The sequence below is a fragment of the Arachis ipaensis genome, chromosome B4, assembly GCF_059453495.1.
Source record: "Arachis ipaensis isolate K30076 ecotype BB chromosome B4, ASM5945349v1, whole genome shotgun sequence".
Lineage (NCBI taxonomy): Eukaryota > Viridiplantae > Streptophyta > Magnoliopsida > Fabales > Fabaceae > Arachis > Arachis ipaensis.
Window position 1 is genome coordinate 138,542,966 of NC_142439.1, and position 19,272 is coordinate 138,562,237.

A 19,272-nucleotide genomic window follows, 5' to 3' on the forward strand; every position below is an offset into this window, starting at 1 on the left:
AAAGTATTTGATTTAACAGAATATACTGAGAATATTCTGTTAAATCAAACACTTTTTGAACGACGGGGACTAGATTGTAAATTTTAATTCTCTTTAGGAATCCAATTTACAATTTCACCAAAAATATAAGGACTAACGATGTAATTTAACCTAACTAAATCAGATATTCTATACTTTCTAGAATCTAGATTGTTTCATAGTTATTTATTTTCTTAATCAAGCTACCAACTAATAAACCCAACCAAGGCAACCAATTTTAGATTGATTCAATAAAAATTTTAAATTTTAAATAAACTATAAATTCTTATCTATTTAAATAGATAAATTTTTATCTCTAAAAATAAATTCGTTTCAATTTTAAGTTAAATAAATTGAGCCACCATAAACCTTGTAAAAGTCAGTTTAGTCGTTTCATCGGAAAATTGCACCTAAATGCAAAACAACATCATTTTTCTTATTCATTTTATAATGGGTAAATAACATAATACTCAATTTGGTCTCTAAACTTACACACGAGTCTCAACTTAGTCTTTAAAATTTCAGTTGTCTCTATTTAGTCTCCAAAGTTTATAAACGTGCCTCATATTAGTCCCTGAGATGATTTTTAGTATAAAAACGTTAATGGAGCACTGTTATAGACTATCAGATATCATGTTAAAACTTGTAAAATGATGCAGTTTTGGTTTTGACATTTAAATAGCTCAAAAACGGCATCGTATCACTTATTTTGTCAAATAAAATTTTAATAAACACCATTTACAATGTTATTTTTGGATTATTTGAGTGCCAAAACTAAAACGAAATCATTTTACAAAGTTTAGTGTGGCATCCGGCTGTTCACGATAGTGTTCCGTTAACATTTGTACGTTGAAAATTGTTTCAAAGACTAACATGAGTTTTGTTCACAAAGTTTGGGGACTAAATAAAGGCAATTAAAATTTTAAAGACTAAATTGAGCCTTGCATACAAGTTCAAGAACCAAATTGAGTATTATGTCAAGGGGGATGCTTCCATAAAGACGCAAAAAACGTCTTTTTTTTAAAGATATTTTTTAATAATTAAAATTTAACACATATAATCATTTAAATTATGTTATTTTTATCAAAATTACGTCAGACAAATTATTTTGACCGAAAAATAGTGAATAAAATTTTAAATCACTCTAAATTAATATTATTTTTTATAAAAAATTACTACAATATTCTTATTATATAAAATGATTAAAATACTCTTATTATATATATTAATTTTGAAAATTTTAAATTCTAATCATTTTCTTTTCTATTGTTATAGGGGTTAGAATTTAAAGTTTTCAAAATTAATATATATATATATATATATATATATAATAGGAATATTTTAGTTGTGTTTTATAATAGAGATATTATAGTAATTTTTTATAAAAAATATTAATTTATACCGATTTAAAATTTAATTTATTAATTTTTTTTACTAAATTGATTTGTCCAGTCTAATTTTAATAAAAAAAATATAATTTAATTGATTATATGTGTTAAATTTTAATTTTTAAAAAATATCTTTAAAAAAAACGTTTTTAACATCTCTATCTAAGTGGCTCCCTTATGTCAATATAGTTTTTATTAAATAGAATAATGTCCGTGTTAATTGGGGATGGAAAGAAATTTTTTCCCACAATAAAAATCGGACACGAGGATAGAGAGAAATGTTAGGGTATACTTAGGGGTGGCAATGGGTAGGATAGGGTAGGGTTTGGAGTCAACCCTAACCCTACCCGCAGGTTGAGATTTTTATATAAACTCAACCCTATTCTACCCGCGGGTTGAGAATATCTCAACCCTAACCCTACCCGCTCTTAACCCGCGGGTACCCAACCCTATCCGCGGGTTACAAAAAAAATACAACGTTATTATATAACTTGATGATAATTTAAAATAGAACTGACTTTTATGTAAAAAAAAAAAATTATTAAATTATCAATTAATGATCTTCTTTTAATGATTAAAAATTTTTTGTATTTAGTGAGAAGTCTTTAGTTCAACATCTACTTAAAATATATTTTTATATAAGTATATAACATATACATATATAGGGTGCAGGTTGGTCGAATAGGCCTGCACGAAAATCCTACCCACTACAGATCGGATTGGCAACCCTACCCGACTGGGTGGGATCGGGTTGGATACCCGCGAATAGGGTACATATTGCCACCCCTAGATATACTTGTATAGTTGTATAGGACGGAGAGCTCCTATTTCTACTCATGTTTTTTATAGGAGCCTTTGGTGGAATTTAAATTTTTTATTTTGAAATTTTAAAATGTTGATTTTGATTTGATTTGAAGGAAGATTTGAGGAGATTTGTATGGAAAAAAAGTTTATCTTTTTAGTAAAATAAATTCTATATTTTTTATAAATTTAATTATTGATTTCTATAATTTTACTATTTTATTAAATTTGTAATTAAAAGTATCTATCATTTTTAATTAAATTTTTATATTATTTTTAATTTGTAGTTAAGTCAGTTTTATATCAAACATATTAAAACTAATATAATATTTTTTTTAAAAAAATATGTAATCAAATATTTAATTAAATTTTTAATTATAGATATTTTTAATTTATGAAAAAATATTTTATTAATTCTAATTTTTTTTATGGGTGCAAATTATAAATTTAAAGATAAATTTTTAGAAGGTTGATTTTTGAGTTTGTTAGAATTTGATTTTTAGAGACATTTAGTTGGAATTTAAATTTTTTATTTTAAAATTTTAAAATTTAATTTTGATTTAATTTGAAAAGAAATTCAAGTAGTGTGATTCTTAATTATATATAAAAACTGAATTCGGTTTTTACTTCTTAGTGAATATTATTGAGTTATACATTGTTATAGTATTGACAAAATCATATCAATTAAAAAAGTCTCTATATCTTTTTGAAAACTGAAAAATCAGTTTAAATTTTGAAATACAAAATAACTAAGTAACCATGATTAATCTTAAGAAATCACTCAATGCATTTAAAATATATTTTTTTAAAACGTTTTTTAATAATTAAAATTCAACTTATATAATCGATTAAACTGTATTATCTTTTTCGTCAAAATTAGGCAGCAATTACTTTTAAACGTGACAAATATTATGTTATCTCGTCCTTAAATATAATAACTATTCATGTCTTTTAAGTAGCCTTTTTCTTTTTTCTGTAAATCAGTTTGCCTCTCATCTGAAATTTGCAATGGTTGAATTTGATCGATGGTCAGACATTCATCAAGATTTGTTTAACGAAATTACTAAGCGGTTGTATTCATATGACAATTACATTCAACTTCGATTGGTGTGTAAGCAATGGAACTTGAAACTTCCAAAGATTCCTGATGGCAACAAAGTTCCGTGGCTGGTACTATCTACTGGCAGTGCTGCTAAAGAATCTTTCGAAGAAGAAGCTCATGCTCTTGAACAAGAAGTTCGTGCTCCCGAGGATGAAGGAATTCTTGACGCTCGTAGTCTGGAAGAGAAGGGGATTTACCACCTCATGTTACCAGATATGCAAGACAACATCATGTATGGTTCTTATCATGGATGGTTGATCATTGTAATGGTACATGAAGGTACCGTAAGAATCCTAAATCCATTTACAAAGGTTCACTTGGATCTTCCTCCAGTTTCAACTCTTCCAAATGTAATTAATATTAATGGGGATGAATGTACTCTGGGTTATAAGGGCGACATGATCACTCAAAATACCATTTTCGTGCATCAAAGCCAAATTTGGAAGGCTATTATAAATTCAGCTCCTAACAATGACAATGACAGTGATTTTATAGCAGTGGTCATATATGGATTATTCCTAGAATTGGCCTTTTACATGCCCAACGAGAAGAGATGGATTAGATTTCCAACAAGAGATCTACACGACGTTCATGATGTCATATTTTTTGAAGAGAAAATATTTGCGGTAGACGGTAATGGCCAACTATATGAATTTGATACAAGAACAAAGTCAGGACCAGTAGGAGGAAAACATGAAGCCACACCACCTCCATCCAATGTAGGAATGCTTAATTGTTATTACTATCTGATTGGAGGTGATAATGGAAGTTTATTGATGCTGGTAAAAGGGGCAAGATATAGGTATTACATGAAGAATCAAAAGCGGTTCTGCGAGTGCAAAACTGTCAAATTTGATATCTATGAATTGAGGAAAAATGAGAAAACATGGTCAAGAATACACAGTTTGAGAAATTACATACTAGTAATTGGACTCAATTCTTCTGTTAAAATACTGCCAAGCAATTTTTTGAATTGCAAAGGAAATCAAATCTACTTTACAGATGACATGCATGACAGACGTGAAGTGTACTTTGAAAACATTACTCCCCCTTCTCAGATTGGCATCTTCGATTTGGAAGATGGGAGTTACCAAACATTCTTAACAGATGTGGACTTTTTTTATTATCGTCCTATTTGGATATTACCCTAGTTTAGGTTTTTGTCGTCCTAATATGTATATTAGTCAAATATTTAATTAAATTTTTAATTATAAATATTTTTAATTTATAAAAAAATATCCTATTAATTTTAATATTTTTTTATGGGTGTAAATTATAAATTTAAAGATAAACTTTTGGAAGGTTGATTTATGAATTATGAGTTTGTTAAAATTTGATTTTTAGATTAATTGTGTTCTCATAAAAGGTAAGACATTTAGTTAAAATTTAAATTTTTTATTTTAAAATTTTAAATTTTAATTTTGATTTAATTTAAAAAGAGATTTAAGTTGTGTGATTCTTAATTATAGAAAAAAAAAAATGAGTTCAGTTTTTAGTTTTTTACTATTTATTTTTTAGTGAATATTATTCAGTTCCAGAACGTATAAAAAAACAATAATAATTGTAAAAAATGTAAATAATGAATTGAAAAAAAAAAGTAAAATTAAAATTAAAAATTAAATTATTAATTAATTATTTAATTTTAAATTTAAAAATTTTAAAAATTAAGATTAACAATTAAACTCATTCATGTACAGTTACTTCTACTCTCCCCATAATCTCTCAATCTCTGATACACGGCTAAAACTTACTGTCATCAATCGCTGGTCCACGGCAAAAACTCGCTGTTGTTGCCTGTTACAGCCATTCCAACGGAACATAAAGCCGACGTCCCCTCCATAGCTGCACCCATGCATCTCCTTTGCCGTTGCACCCCTTTGCCAGCCGTGCCGATGCCACCCGCGCCGATGCATGCCAACCGCAACCCCAGCCGCACTAATGTCTTCCCCCTCATATGTTCATTGATGGATGTTGAGTTTAATAGGTTGGTGGAAGGTTATTGTAATTCTTACGAGGATAGTTAGTTTAAGTATATATAATAAATATATGATGGATGTTCATTTTATTAAGTAGACGGATTAGTCGTGAGAGCTCGACGACGGATGGAATGAGTGGCATAGAGCGACGGGGTCGACGAGATCAGCGGCAAAGATTATGTCGGTATGGGAAGAGAGAGACGGTGGTGATTGAAAACCACCCCGAAGTTGGCTTTCGGCGCGGAAGAAAGATGGGGCACGAGGGATGCACGACAGAGAGGACGAGCCCCTCGGCGATGTTAGCTGCCTGCAAGGGAGAGACAAACGTGCGACGGGGATGACTTTCCCTCTGCGACATTGGCTGCCGGCGAGTGAGAGAAAGACGCGCGTCGAGAATGACGGACCCTCCGCGACATTGGCTGCCGGCGAGGGAGAGAGACGTGCGGAGGAGGAGGCTAAATATTTTGGTAAATTAAGATTTGTGATGGTTAATTATTTAAAATAATTGTGTGAGTTTTTTTATTTAGATAATTTGAAGATCATTATACATTATTATTATTCTATTCACAAAATGATATCAATTAAAAAGGTCTATATGTAGAGGATCTTTAGTCACCAAACAAAATATGTAGAGGATCTTTTTAAAAAATGAGAAATCAGTTTAAATTTTGAAAAATACAATAAATAACTAACCATGGTTAATTTTAATTATAATAACTATACAAGTCATTTGAGTAGTCTTTTTCTTTATTAAATAAAAAGGAGTGTTATGGGACAGTAACTTTTGTGATTTATAGCCATTAAGTAGCCATTAATGATATTTTTAGTGGTGTGAGATTTTATCTAATGGTATAGAATTACTCACTCTTCTTTTACTGGTTACATGTTAGGCCAAAATTTAATAAAGTTCTTGCCCTAGATTTTTTCTTATATAAATCAGTTTGCGTCTCATCTGAAATTTGCAATGGGTGAGTTTGATTCGATGGTCAAACATTCATCAAGATTTGTTTAACAAAATTACTAAGTGGTTCTATTCATATGACAATTACATTCAACTTCGATTGGTTTGTAAGCAATGGAACTTAAAACTTCCAAAGATTCCTGATGGCAACAAAGTTCCGTGGCTGGTACTATCTACGGACAGTGCTGCTAAAGAAGAAACTCATGCTCTTGAAGATGAAGGAATTCTTGACACTCGTAGTCTCGAAGAGAAGGGGATTTACCACCTCATCTTACCAGATATGCAAGACAACAGCATGTGTGGTTCTTGTCATGGATGGTTGATCATTGTAATGGTATACGAAGGTACGATAAGAATGTTAAATCCATTTATAAAGGTTCACTTGGATCTTCCTCCAATTTCAACTCTTCCAAATGTAATTAATATTAATGGCGATGAATGTACTATCTATTCTGAGGGTAATATTATCACTAGAAATACCATTTTCATGCATCAAACCCAAGTTTGGAAGGCTATTATAAATTCCGCTCCTAACAATGACAGTGACAGTGATTTTATTGCAGTGGTCATATATGGATTATCACTAGAATTTGATATAAGAACAAAGTCAGGACCGGTGGGGGGGAAAACCGAAAACATGAAGCCACACCACCTCCATCCATTGTAGGAATGTTAAATTGTTACTATCTAATTGGAGGTGATAATGGAAGTTTATTGATGCTGGTAAGAGGGGCAAGATATAGGTACTGCATGAAGAATCAAAAGTGGTTCGGCGAGACTGTCAAATTTGATGTCTATGAATTGAATAAAAATGAGAAAACATGGTCAAGAATACACAGTTTGGGGAATTACATATTAGTAATTGGACTCAATTCTTCTGTCAAATACTGCCAAGCAATTTTTTGAATTGCAAAGGAAATCAAATTTACTTTACAGATAACATGCGTGAAGTGTACTTAGAAAACACTACTCCCCCTTCTGAGATTGTCATCTTCGATTTGGAAGATGGGAGTTATCAAACATTTTTAACAGAGGTGAACTTTTTTTGTCATCCTCTTTGGATATTACCCTAGCCTAGGTTCTTTTATTTTGTATTTTTTATATTTTTACCTTGGACTTTCAAGTCTCTTATATTATATCTTTATTTTTGTATTCCTTTGATCAAGGTACGTTTATCACCTTTTCTATTAGCAAACAAGACTTTTTTTTTGGGGGTGATTGTTGGCTGATTTTTTTAGATATGATTTGGGGGTGTGAGTTATGCTGGGATATGATGATTACGGGTGATTTACACTGTTATGACGGCGTTGTTTTTTTGAATTTTGGGGGAAGAAATCGGAGGCACCGATTTGAGGAGGAAGGAATCGGTGCCACCGATTTGTGTGAGGGAGAGGCTAAGGGGTATTAAATCGGTGCACCGATTTGAGGAAGAAGAAATCGGTGCCACCGATTTGTGTGAGGGAGAGGCTAAGGGGTATTAAATCGGTGCCACCGATTCGTGGGTGCTGAAAGACGTTAGCTAAGAGTGCAGTAATCGGTTCCACCGATTTCCGTCCCACCCATCGGTGCCACCGATTTTTTCATTAACGCCATCACAGCTCCGTCAAACACCCCAAAACTCCATAACGCTGCGAAACACCAGCACCTTCCCCATATCAAAATTAAAAAACTCGGTGATTGTTAGCATACAAGTTTGTTCGTTATACAAAGGTGACATCTATTTTATATTTAATTATTTTAGCCAAATATTACTTAGCAAAGAGAGAGAGTGAGTGAGAGAATGAATAAGCGAAGCGAATACATTGTTATTGTCTTCTCTCAGTCTAAGCTCAAGAGTGAAGAGATCCGGAAGCTAATTTGTCAAGGCTCTTTGTTTCTTTTTCGTTTTAGATTTTTTTGAAGAAGAGAAAACAAAAGAATGGAACAATACAATTTTAGAATGCGTTTGATTTTTTTTTTTGGTGACTGAAATAAATTAAACAAAGAAAAACAAAAGAAACAAAACAAGGAACTGCTTAAATAGAGGGACAGTCCCGTTTAAGACTACTCTTAAACTCCTCCCAAGGTGAAAGAATCTCCACATGCGAAAGTTGTAACTTCATCGCCATCTTTGCCATAGTATCTGCCACCGTGTTTGCATCTCTCATAATCAAACGAAAGTCAACACGCCAATTCCAATGCATGATATCTCTTATTTTGAGCACCAGTGGATCAATAAACCCAAAACCATCTTGAGTAACAAGATTAAATGCTTCCACACAATCCGTCTCACAAATAACATCTCGTTGACCCACATCCCAAGCTAAGAGATATCCTCTCCAAATAGCAAACAATTCTCCTTGAAGAATACTATTACTCTCAATCATTCCCAAACACCCCCTTTGCCAGCTCCCATTACAATCTCTAATAACACAAGCAAAACCAACACTATCACCCGAACCAAAATAACTAGCATCACAATTAATCTTAAAAGTACCAATGGATGGGGGATTCCAAAAACCATTTAGAGTAGAGGGAAGGGACATACGTTGTAATTCAAAAATATTTCTAAGCTCCTTTTCTGAAGTTAATGCCAGACAAATGACTTTTTCCGGAGGCCAAGTTTCATGGGGATTAAAGATGTCGTTATTCCTTGCTCGCCATATCCACCAAAGTCCCGAAAAGAACTTGAACGGGTGCTCTCTGCTATGATACAAGAACCAGTTCTTCAAATCCTAAGGATGACAAGGAATATCCAACCTTTGCCAGACAAGCTGAGCTTTTGGACAATCCCGAATACAATGTATAACCGATTCCTGGCTAGAAAGACATCTTGGACACCTATCCGATGACGACATCCCTCTTCTAAAGCGAAAACTTGCAGTAGGAAGAGCCTGTAGAACCTATGCAGAATTACTCAAGAGGGGGGGTGAATTGAGTATAGCAACAACAATGAATCTTTTTGCGAAAGTTAAAGACAATATACAAAAGTGTTATTGTACTAGTATTTTTCCAAGAGCTTAACTCAATTGCTAAGCATTTATAAGGAGCTTTTACTTTCCAATAGACACCAACTCAAATAAATTGATCAAGCTTTTCACCAATCGGACTTAAGCTATTCCTTAAGTACTTACGAAGCTACTTTTCGATCACAATTTATTTGCTCAAAGGTAAAAGACAATAATATTGAAGAGATGAGTTTGGAGAGATGCAAACGCTATTTAGAGTGGTTCGGCACAATCCTTGTCCTACGTCCACTTTCTTTCTCAATCGCTATTGAGAAGTTCCACTATTGCCAAGCTTCAAGGTGCTCGCGCAAAACCTTTTACAATCCGAGTCCTTAGTTTCTAACACCTCACGGTATATGATCACCACTCGTATACTAACCTACTCCACTTAGAGATACCTTCTCTAAGATTTGCCTTGAGTACTTAGTATACTTCTTTGGTATCCTCACCAACTATAGTGTTTATAACTCTTGACTCAACCTTGGAGATCACACTCCAATTTACAAAGTGTACAAGAAAACAATTCTCAAAGAATTGTTGAGATGAAATGAGTACTCTCTAGAAGAGTGTATGATTACAAGTTTAGCACTATTGAACCAATTGATATTGCTCTCTCAAATTGTGTATTATAACACCTTAAAAATGTGTAGAATGAAAGAATATGAACAAGATAGTTTGCAAATACTCACATGTATGAAATAAGGCTTTAATCCACCTATTTATAGACTTCCCAAACCTTAGAAACGTTTGGGAGTTAATGGGATGGAGCCGTTTTGTTAAAACTAGCCGTTTTTTATGTTTTTGAATCATTTGCATCGATGCATAACACTTTGCATCGATGCAAATGTGTCTTTGAAGCTGAAATTTGAATTTTCAGCTAGGTTGCATCGATGCAAACATCTTTGCATCGATGCAACAAGTCGTTGCATGCTTTGCATCGATGCAAGATGAGTGTGCATCGATGCAAACCTTAAAGAATGGCTTAAAATCACTTCAAAATACTTAGGATTGATCTCAAACTTGTTGGAGTCAATTCCTATGCTTTTGTACCTTTGAAAACAAGTTTTTAAACCATTTGGCTAGCATCGAATTGCAAGATGTGCATCAAAACATTTTGTGAGTGTGTGTTGAGAGATTTAGCAATTGGTTCTTAACAAGAAGTTACCTAAGTCCTAAGACACTATACTTGTCTTCAAATGTTGTGGACTTGAGTTTCTTGTTGTTGTTGTGTTGCTTTCAACTCTTCATTCCTCAACGTTGAATGTTGGTTGATCTTTCAACATGCTTGTTCATTCAAGTTATTTGTTGGTTTGTCTTTCATGTCGTTTGTTGGTTTGTCATTCATCAAAACCTATGAATACAAACTTCGCATACAAGCAACATGATTTACAATTTCCCCCTTTTTGATAATGACAAACCAATTTTGAGGATATGCATTTATAAATGATTTTTGAAAGCAACAATAATGCACTTTGTTTTATAGAAAGCTTTGGAGAGGACTTCAAAAAAAATTTTGCAGGAGTTCCCCCTAAATATGTGCATTTGTTCCCATAATGGGCGTTTATCAAAGAAAACAATTTAGATATCAAAGTTTTTGCTTAGCGGAAGTCTTTTTGAAAAAATTGTTTCGCAAACTTATTTCTTCTTTTCAAATCCTTAAACTTCTTCTTTTTCAAAAGTTTAAAATTTCAAATATCCTCAAACTTCTCTTCCCCCTTTTGACATTATCAAAAAGAAAGGATTTTGAAATGTGTCATAGAAGCATGCATAAAACGATGAAAATAGATATGTCCCCCTTTCAAAAAGAATTTGATTTCCTCTTTTTAAAACAAGCATGCATAATTCCCCCTAAATAAGTGAAATATATTAAAGCATGCTCATTAACTTAAAATAGGGGTACCAAGCCTATTTTGAGTTATTCACCAAATAAGCATACAAGCATTAATCATTAAACAAAATTATGAAGAGCATATCAAAATATTAAAACCATAATAGAAATCCTTAGCTTACTAGGAGTTAGTTTAATAATGCATATAATGAAATAAACATAAAGCAATAAAAAGTGACTTGATGAAGAGGAGACAATCAATCTTGGTCTTCATCATCATCAGTGTCCTCTTCATATGGTAGGTGGATCCCGAAATGCTCATATAAGTCATCAATACGACGATCCAAGCGACCCGTGCGACGATCTACACGAGACACACGACGATTAAGTGCTTCAAGTTGCCTACCATGCTCTACGTCAATCCTTTGGATGTTTTGGTTGATGGATTGTAATTCTCTCATTATATCAACCAAGGAGGGTGGTTCTTGAGCTTGAGGTGCTTGTGGAGGAGCTTCCTCTTGAGGACCTTGTTCATCAACATTTCTTCTTCCCATTTTGTTGAGAATATGAGTGTTGATACAAGATTGAGGAGGTACTTCCTTGGTAATTTCATTTGATACATCAATACCAACATAATCAAAGACTTTAGACCATAGGCAAAGGAATCCTAATCCACCATTCCTATCCTTCATCTTGAGCCTAACCATATGTTGTATTATAAAGTATGGCCAATTAATCTTAATTCCATTCATCATAGCCCACATGACAATCAAATCTTCATCATTTACATTCGCATGCCCGGATATTCTAGGTTGCAATACATAGGTGACTAGATATAACAAAGTTCTATGTTCCGCACTCATTGAATTGCAACTAATTTTGGAATGAGCTCCCTGTACAAGATTGAACAAATGCATGGCATTGTCCTTTGAATAACCCCATTCATCAATTGGGGTTTTACCACCTTGAAACAAGTCACCTTGATTTGGCAGCTCCCAAATGGTGGCTAACTCATCACCATCTAGCCTATAATCCTTTCTTCCTATCTTGAAGAATAATGTGAAACTTGATTCATCTTCCTCATCAATCTCAATCATGAGTGTACTATAGGCTATGGCAACTAAATCCGGATAAAATTTACTCTTAATTTGAACAAAATCCATGAGACCTTGATGAACTAGAATAGCCTTAAGAGTATCAAAGTTATGAATGACAAGAAGGGTCGGATCCAAATACCTCGGAGGAATTTCCTTTCTTCCGGCGAGCCTTGCCTCATAGAATTGAAGATCTTTATTAGAAGCAAAGTACCTTGCCAAAGGATGATTATTTGGAGGTGGAACCACACTTGAAGAACCTTTTGACTTCTTGACGGTTCTCTTGATTCTAGGCATTGTGGATGATTTTGTTTTATGGGTTTTGTAGAGGAGAATGTGGGGACTTCAAATATGTAATTTGTTTGTAGTGGGTATCTAAGTTTTGTGAGTTGTATGAAGCTATATGTGAGCTTGTTTTGGAGGTAATGGAGGTTTGGAGGTGGAGATATGAGTTGTGAGGTTGAAGATGATGAAAAAGTGGGGTTTTGTTTGCACAAAAATGCCAAATTTACGTGTTTTTATGTAATTTGGTCTTGTTTGCATCGATGCAATGGGCTTTGCATCGATGCACATAGCACGTCGTGTGCTTTGCATCGATGCAAAGCTTGGTTGCATCGATGCAACATGCATCATTTTGCCCAAAATCACCAAATTTTCATCCTTTGGTGGTTCTTTCTTCAATCCTTTGAGTTCCATCATGTATATACTCATTTAAACTATTATAAACTTCAATTTGTTGATCCTCCATTGTTTATAATCTTCAAATTCTTCAATCTACCTCAAGATTAATCACTCATTCATCAACTCATAAACCTACAAAACAATGGCTAATTGGATATCTCCAATGCTTAAGTTAGTAAGAGATAAAATAGCAATATAAATACAATGAATTCAAACAAATCATATTAGATTAGAATCCAAGATACCAAGTTCATTTCGGATGTTAAAAAAACTTTCTTTACATAAAGGTTTAGTGAAGATGTCCGCTAGTTGTTTACTAGTTTCGACAAATTCAATAACCACATCACCCTTTTCAACATGGTCTCTTATGAAGTGATGTCTAATCTCAATATGCTTGGTTCTTGAATGTTGAACCGGATTCTTGGTTAAATTTATTGCACTAGTATTATCACATTTGATAGGAATGTGATCAAGCATGAGTCCATAGTCCACAAGTTGTTGTTTCATCCATAAAATTTGGGCGCAACAACTACCGGCGGCTACATACTCGGCTTCGGCGGTAGATAAGGCTACACTTACTTGTTTCTTGCTATGCCATGAAACAAGAGAGTTTCCTAGCAAGTGACAAGTGCCGCTAGTGCTTTTCCTATCCAATTTGCAACCGGCAAAATCGGAATCGGAATAACCAATCAAATCACAAGTGGATCCTTTCGGATACCACAATCCAACATTTAAAGTTCCTAGGAGATACTTCATAATCCTTTTCACCGCACTTAAGTGAGATTCCTTAGGATTAGTTTGGTATCTCGCACACATGCATACACTAAACATGATATCTGGCCTACTTGCCGTTAGATAAAGCAATGATCCTATCATGCCTTTTTATCAAACAACATTTTGAGTCAAAGGTAACTAAGTTTCCTTTGTCACAAAGTTGGCTAACACTAATGAGATTATGTTTGAGACCTTTGACAAGTATAACATTATCTATGGAGGTAGAAGAATTTTTACCAACTTTTCCAACGCCGATTACTTTGCCGGTGTTGTTGTCTCCATAGATCACATTTCCTCCGTTTGTAGGCTCTATTGCGGTGAACTTTGATTCATCGCCGGTCATGTGTTTGGAGCATCCACTATCAACATACCAATTTGTATCCTTAGCTCCAACACGTACCTACAAAACAATTAAAATTGGGATTTAGGTACCCAAGTGAATTTGGGTCCTTGATGGTTAGTATGAGCATAATGCCCATAAGGTGCCCATCTCGTATCTTGACTACGAAAGTTTATATGTTTAATTCTTGTAAAGCATACGGGTGCTATATGACCTACTTTATTGCAATAATGACATATGACATTTGGATTATGCATCCTATGCATGTTTCTAAATGGTTGCCTAGATTGTTTCCTAAATGCAACATCTTTTCATCTATATGCATTGTGATTATAATTTCTAAATGAAGCATGTTGAGGAGGATGTTTAAAGGCTTCATTCCTTTTAGGCATGCTTGCCTTTTGGGCTTGCGGTTGCCTAATAGGAGTTTTAGTATTTTTAAATTTTCCTTTTTCAAAACCTAAACCTTCCTTATTATGAACATGCTTTTGATTTTTCAACATTTTATCTAAGTTCTTTGAAGATTCATTGAACTTAGCTAAAGTGTTCTTAAGATTTGTAATTTCATTTTCATGCATTTTACAAGATTTGTATGGATCACTACTTGTGCTACACTTATCTTTTCCAAGATTGATATTCTCATTTTTCAACATCTCATTTTGTTTTAAAAGATCCATATTCTTTTTCTTTAGGAGAGAATAATCTTGGGTAAGTTTTGTGTACACCTCAAGTAAGGCATCATATTCATCTTGTAAATTAAAAGAAGTGGAGTTGTCATTACTAACCTTTTCTTCGCTTGCCATTAAGCAAAGATTTGCAACCTCGTCGTCATCGGAGTCGGATTCATCCTCGTTCTCCCATGATATGTATGCTTTCTCCTTCTTCTTAAATTTCTTGTTTTTGTCCTCCTTTTGAAGTTTTGGACAATTGGGTTTAATGTTTCCAACTTCTCCACACTCATAGCATTTTGGTACCTTTGTTTCTTTAACGTGGTCGGTTCCTTCGTAAGTGATTTGGAGTTTATCCCAAATCTCTTTAGCAGTTTCACATGTAGAGATCTTCATATAATCATGCTTGTTAAGTGCACAATGAATGAAGTTGATGGCTTTATCATTCATTGCCACTTTCTTCCAATCATCGTCACTATATTCATCTTCTCCTTTTGGTACTTGCTTTAAGACGGAGACTTCTCCTTCTTTAGCGCTTGTTGTCTTTGTTGGAATGTGATTTCCATTCTCAATCATTTTCCAAATTCTCACATCTTGAGAACGGATCCAAATTCTCATCTTATTTTTCCAATAAGAGTAATTTGTTCCGCTAAAAAGAGGAGGTCTAGCGGTTGAGTTACCTTCACTAGTGTTGTTGTTGTTAAAGCTTGTGCTTGCCATGATCTTTTCCCTTAAACGGTTAAGTCTTTCAAAGGGTTAAGCTCTGATGCCACTTGTAGAACCTATGCACAATTACTCAAGAGGGGGGGTGAATTGAGTATAGCAACAACAATGAATCTTTTTGCGAAAGTTAAAGACAATATACAAAAGTGTTATTGTACTAGTATTTTTCCAAGAGCTTAACTCAATTGCTAAGCATTTATAAGGAGCTTTTACTTTCCAATAGACACCAACTCAAATAAATTGATCAAGCTTTTCACCAATCGGACTTAAGCTATTCCTTAAGTACTTACGAAGCTACTTTTCGATCACAATTTATTTGCTCAAAGGTAAAAGACAATAATATTGAAGAGATGAGTTTGGAGAGATGCAAACGCTATTTAGAGTGGTTCGGCACAATCCTTGTCCTACGTCCACTTTCTTTCTCAATCGCTATTGAGAAGTTCCACTATTGCCAAGCTTCAAGGTGCTCGCGCAAAACCTTTTACAATCCGAGTCCTTAGTTTCTAACACCTCACGGTATATGATCACCACTCGTATACTAACCTACTCCACTTAGAGATACCTTCTCTAAGATTTGCCTTGAGTACTTAGTATACTTCTTTGGTATCCTCACCAACTATAGTGTTTATAACTCTTGACTCAACCTTGGAGATCACACTCCAATTTACAAAGTGTACAAGAAAACAATTCTCAAAGAATTGTTGAGATGAAATGAGTACTCTCTAGAAGAGTGTATGATTACAAGTTTAGCACTATTGAACCAATTGATATTGCTCTCTCAAATTGTGTATTATAACACCTTAAAAATGTGTAGAATGAAAGAATATGAACAAGATAGTTTGCAAATACTCACATGTATGAAATAAGGCTTTAATCCACCTATTTATAGACTTCCCAAACCTTAGAAACGTTTGGGAGTTAATGGGATGGAGCCGTTTTGTTAAAACTAGCCGTTTTTTATGTTTTTGAATCATTTGCATCGATGCATAACACTTTGCATCGATGCAAATGTGTCTTTGAAGCTGAAATTTGAATTTTCAGCTAGGTTGCATCGATGCAAACATCTTTGCATCGATGCAACAAGTCGTTGCATGCTTTGCATCGATGCAAGATGAGTGTGCATCGATGCAAACCTTAAAGAATGGCTTAAAATCACTTCAAAATACTTAGGATTGATCTCAAACTTGTTGGAGTCAATTCCTATGCTTTTGTACCTTTGAAAACAAGTTTTTAAACCATTTGGCTAGCATCGAATTGCAAGATGTGCATCAAAACATTTTGTGAGTGTGTGTTGAGAGATTTAGCAATTGGTTCTTAACAAGAAGTTACCTAAGTCCTAAGACACTATACTTGTCTTCAAATGTTGTGGACTTGAGTTTCTTGTTGTTGTTGTGTTGCTTTCAACTCTTCATTCCTCAACGTTGAATGTTGGTTGATCTTTCAACATGCTTGTTCATTCAAGTTATTTGTTGGTTTGTCTTTCATGTCGTTTGTTGGTTTGTCATTCATCAAAACCTATGAATACAAACTTCGCATACAAGCAACATGATTTACAGAGCCTCCTTAAGACACAACCAAGCCAAAAACTTATGCTTTTCCGGAACAAGCTGACGCCAAAGCCAAAGCCAATTCTCCCTCTCCTCCCAACCAAACAGCTGCTTACACAACCACAAGTAACCATTGCGTGAGTCATAGACTTTGGCAGCAGACCAACTCCAATACCAACCCACTTCCGGACCTGCTTGTTCATCTGGATTGTAAGAGAGAATATTATCTTTCAGATTTTGAGATAAAGGAGAATAAAGAGTATCCAAATGCCACCTACCAACCGACCAAATATCCTGTATCCGGAGATTCGAATCAGAAATGTGGACATAATCCATCTCATTAGATAACCGTCCTTCTCTCCTCCAGCTAGAAAACCAAAAATTCTGGTTCAAATCTCCAATACACCAAGCAAACCCATCCTTCAACACTTTCCAAGCCTTGCAAAGACACCTCCAAATGGGAGAGTCCTTGTTCTTAGGATAACTAAAACAGTCATATAGAGATGATCGGTATTTGGCATCCAATAATTGGACCCATAGCTTGTTTGGCTGCTGGAAAAAAGTCCAAACTAGCTTCCCAAGAAGAGCAATATTTACACAATAAGGATCTCTAATCCCCAAACCTCCATATTTTTTTGGAGTAACCAGTACCTTCCAACTAACAAGATTCAATCCTCTTCCATCAACTTGTCCTTTCCAAAGAAAATTCCTCATCATAGACTCCAATTTACTAATGATTCCTTTGGAAAAAATAGAGACCTGCATCTGGTACGTGGGAATAGCAGCGGCAACAGAATTAACCAAGCAGAGTCTACCAGCCCGATTGAGTAAACTCCCTTTCCAGCTTGCTAGCCTACTCCGAATCTTATCCAGGACACCATTGAAAGCTGAACGAGTCACTCTAGAATGGCTAAGGGTAACTCCAAGATACTTGCCCAAATCCTGGACAAATCTGATAGAGGATACCCCAGTGAAAACCTCTTTCCTTGTTGCAGAGACATTCTTGGAGCAAAGCGCTTTAGACTTCTCCACATTAATCTTCATCCCAGATGCTTTGCAAAAAGTCTCTAAAACCAACATCACATTTTGCACTTGTCTCTTTGTAGCTTTACAGAATAGAAGCAAGTCATCCGCAAACATTAAATGGGATATTCTTGGTCCCCCTCTAGAAATAGCAACCGGCTCCCACAAGCCCAAATCAACCTGATGACTAATAAAGCATGCCAGTCGCTCCATACACAACACAAAAAGATAGGGTGACATAGGGTCTCCTTGTCTAAGACCTCGGCTAGGAGTAAAGCCATTCAGACGACTCCCATTCCAAAGAATAGATAAGGAAGAAGCAGTGACACAATTCATAATCAAATTAAGTGTAGGAATAGGAAAACCAAAGCTTTTAAGGGTATGAGCTAAAAACCTCCAGTCAACTCTGTCATAAGCTTTCTCCAGATCAATCTTAAAGGCCAGTGTGCCTTTCTTTGATTTAGTCTTCTTCATAAAGTGGAGGACTTCTTGAGCAATAATGATGTTGTCAGGAGTTCCTCGTCCCGGAATAAATCCTCCTTGAAGCGGGCCAACAATCTCCGCAAGATGAGGACGAAGCCTATTAACAAGGACCTTCGTGATGATCTTGTAAACTACATTGCAGAGACTAATCGGCCTGAAATCTTTCATAGATACCGGTGATTCAACCTTTGGAATGAGAACCAGTAAAGTCTCCAACATTCTCGGATCAAGAGTAACACCGGAGAATGCCTGCTTAACCATCTTCCAAACATCAAGACCAATGATCTCCCAATATTCTTTGAAGAAGAAAGCTTGAAACCCATCCGGACCTGGAGCTTTAAAAGAGTTCATGTGAAAAACAGCTGTTTTGACTTCCTCCATAGTAACTGGTGCCGTAAGATTATTGCAAGCTTCCTCATTCAGAGAAGGAAGAGGCACATCACCAAGGCAACCCAAATCAACATCATCCAAATGACAGAATAAGCTTTTATAGAAAGACTCTGCTTCTTGACTCAGAACCTCTGGATCAGTTTCCCACATTCCATCCTTGAGAAAAAGGCCATGAATCTTATTATGCTTCCTTCGCGCAAGAGTTTGAATATGAAAGAATCTTGTATTCCTATCCCCGAACCTTACCCACTGCTCTCTGGACTTTTGGAACCATAGGAGCTCTTCTTGCACTAGAGTATTATTATAATCATCAAGCAACTGTTGCTCTTTCTGACGCAAATAAATACTATCCACCACTTCCAAACGCTTTTGTAAATAATTAATCTGCTGCTCTAATTCACATTTCTTAACAAAAATGTTACCAAATACCTTCGAGTTAAACTCTAGTGAATTCTTCTGTACTTCTGAAAGCTTGCCATGAATTCCTC

At 34.7% G+C, this 19,272-nt stretch overlaps 1 protein-coding gene across 1 annotated transcript; it reads left to right on the forward strand.

The window, feature by feature from the left end:
- The first annotated feature begins 3,215 nt into the window (after nucleotides 1–3,215).
- LOC107637189 (F-box protein SKIP23-like) lies at nucleotides 3,216–4,460 on the forward strand. Its single transcript, XM_016340626.2, has one exon. The coding sequence runs from the start codon at nucleotides 3,216–3,218 to the stop codon at nucleotides 4,458–4,460; it is 1,245 nt and encodes a 414-aa protein (XP_016196112.2).
- The last annotated feature ends 14,812 nt before the right edge of the window (nucleotides 4,461–19,272 follow it).

Bases quoted from the DNA above. Each gene is read 5' to 3' on its own strand.
- LOC107637189 (XM_016340626.2), top strand. From the start codon at position 3,216: ATGGTTGAATTTGATCGATGGTCAGACATTCATCAAGATTTGTTTAAC.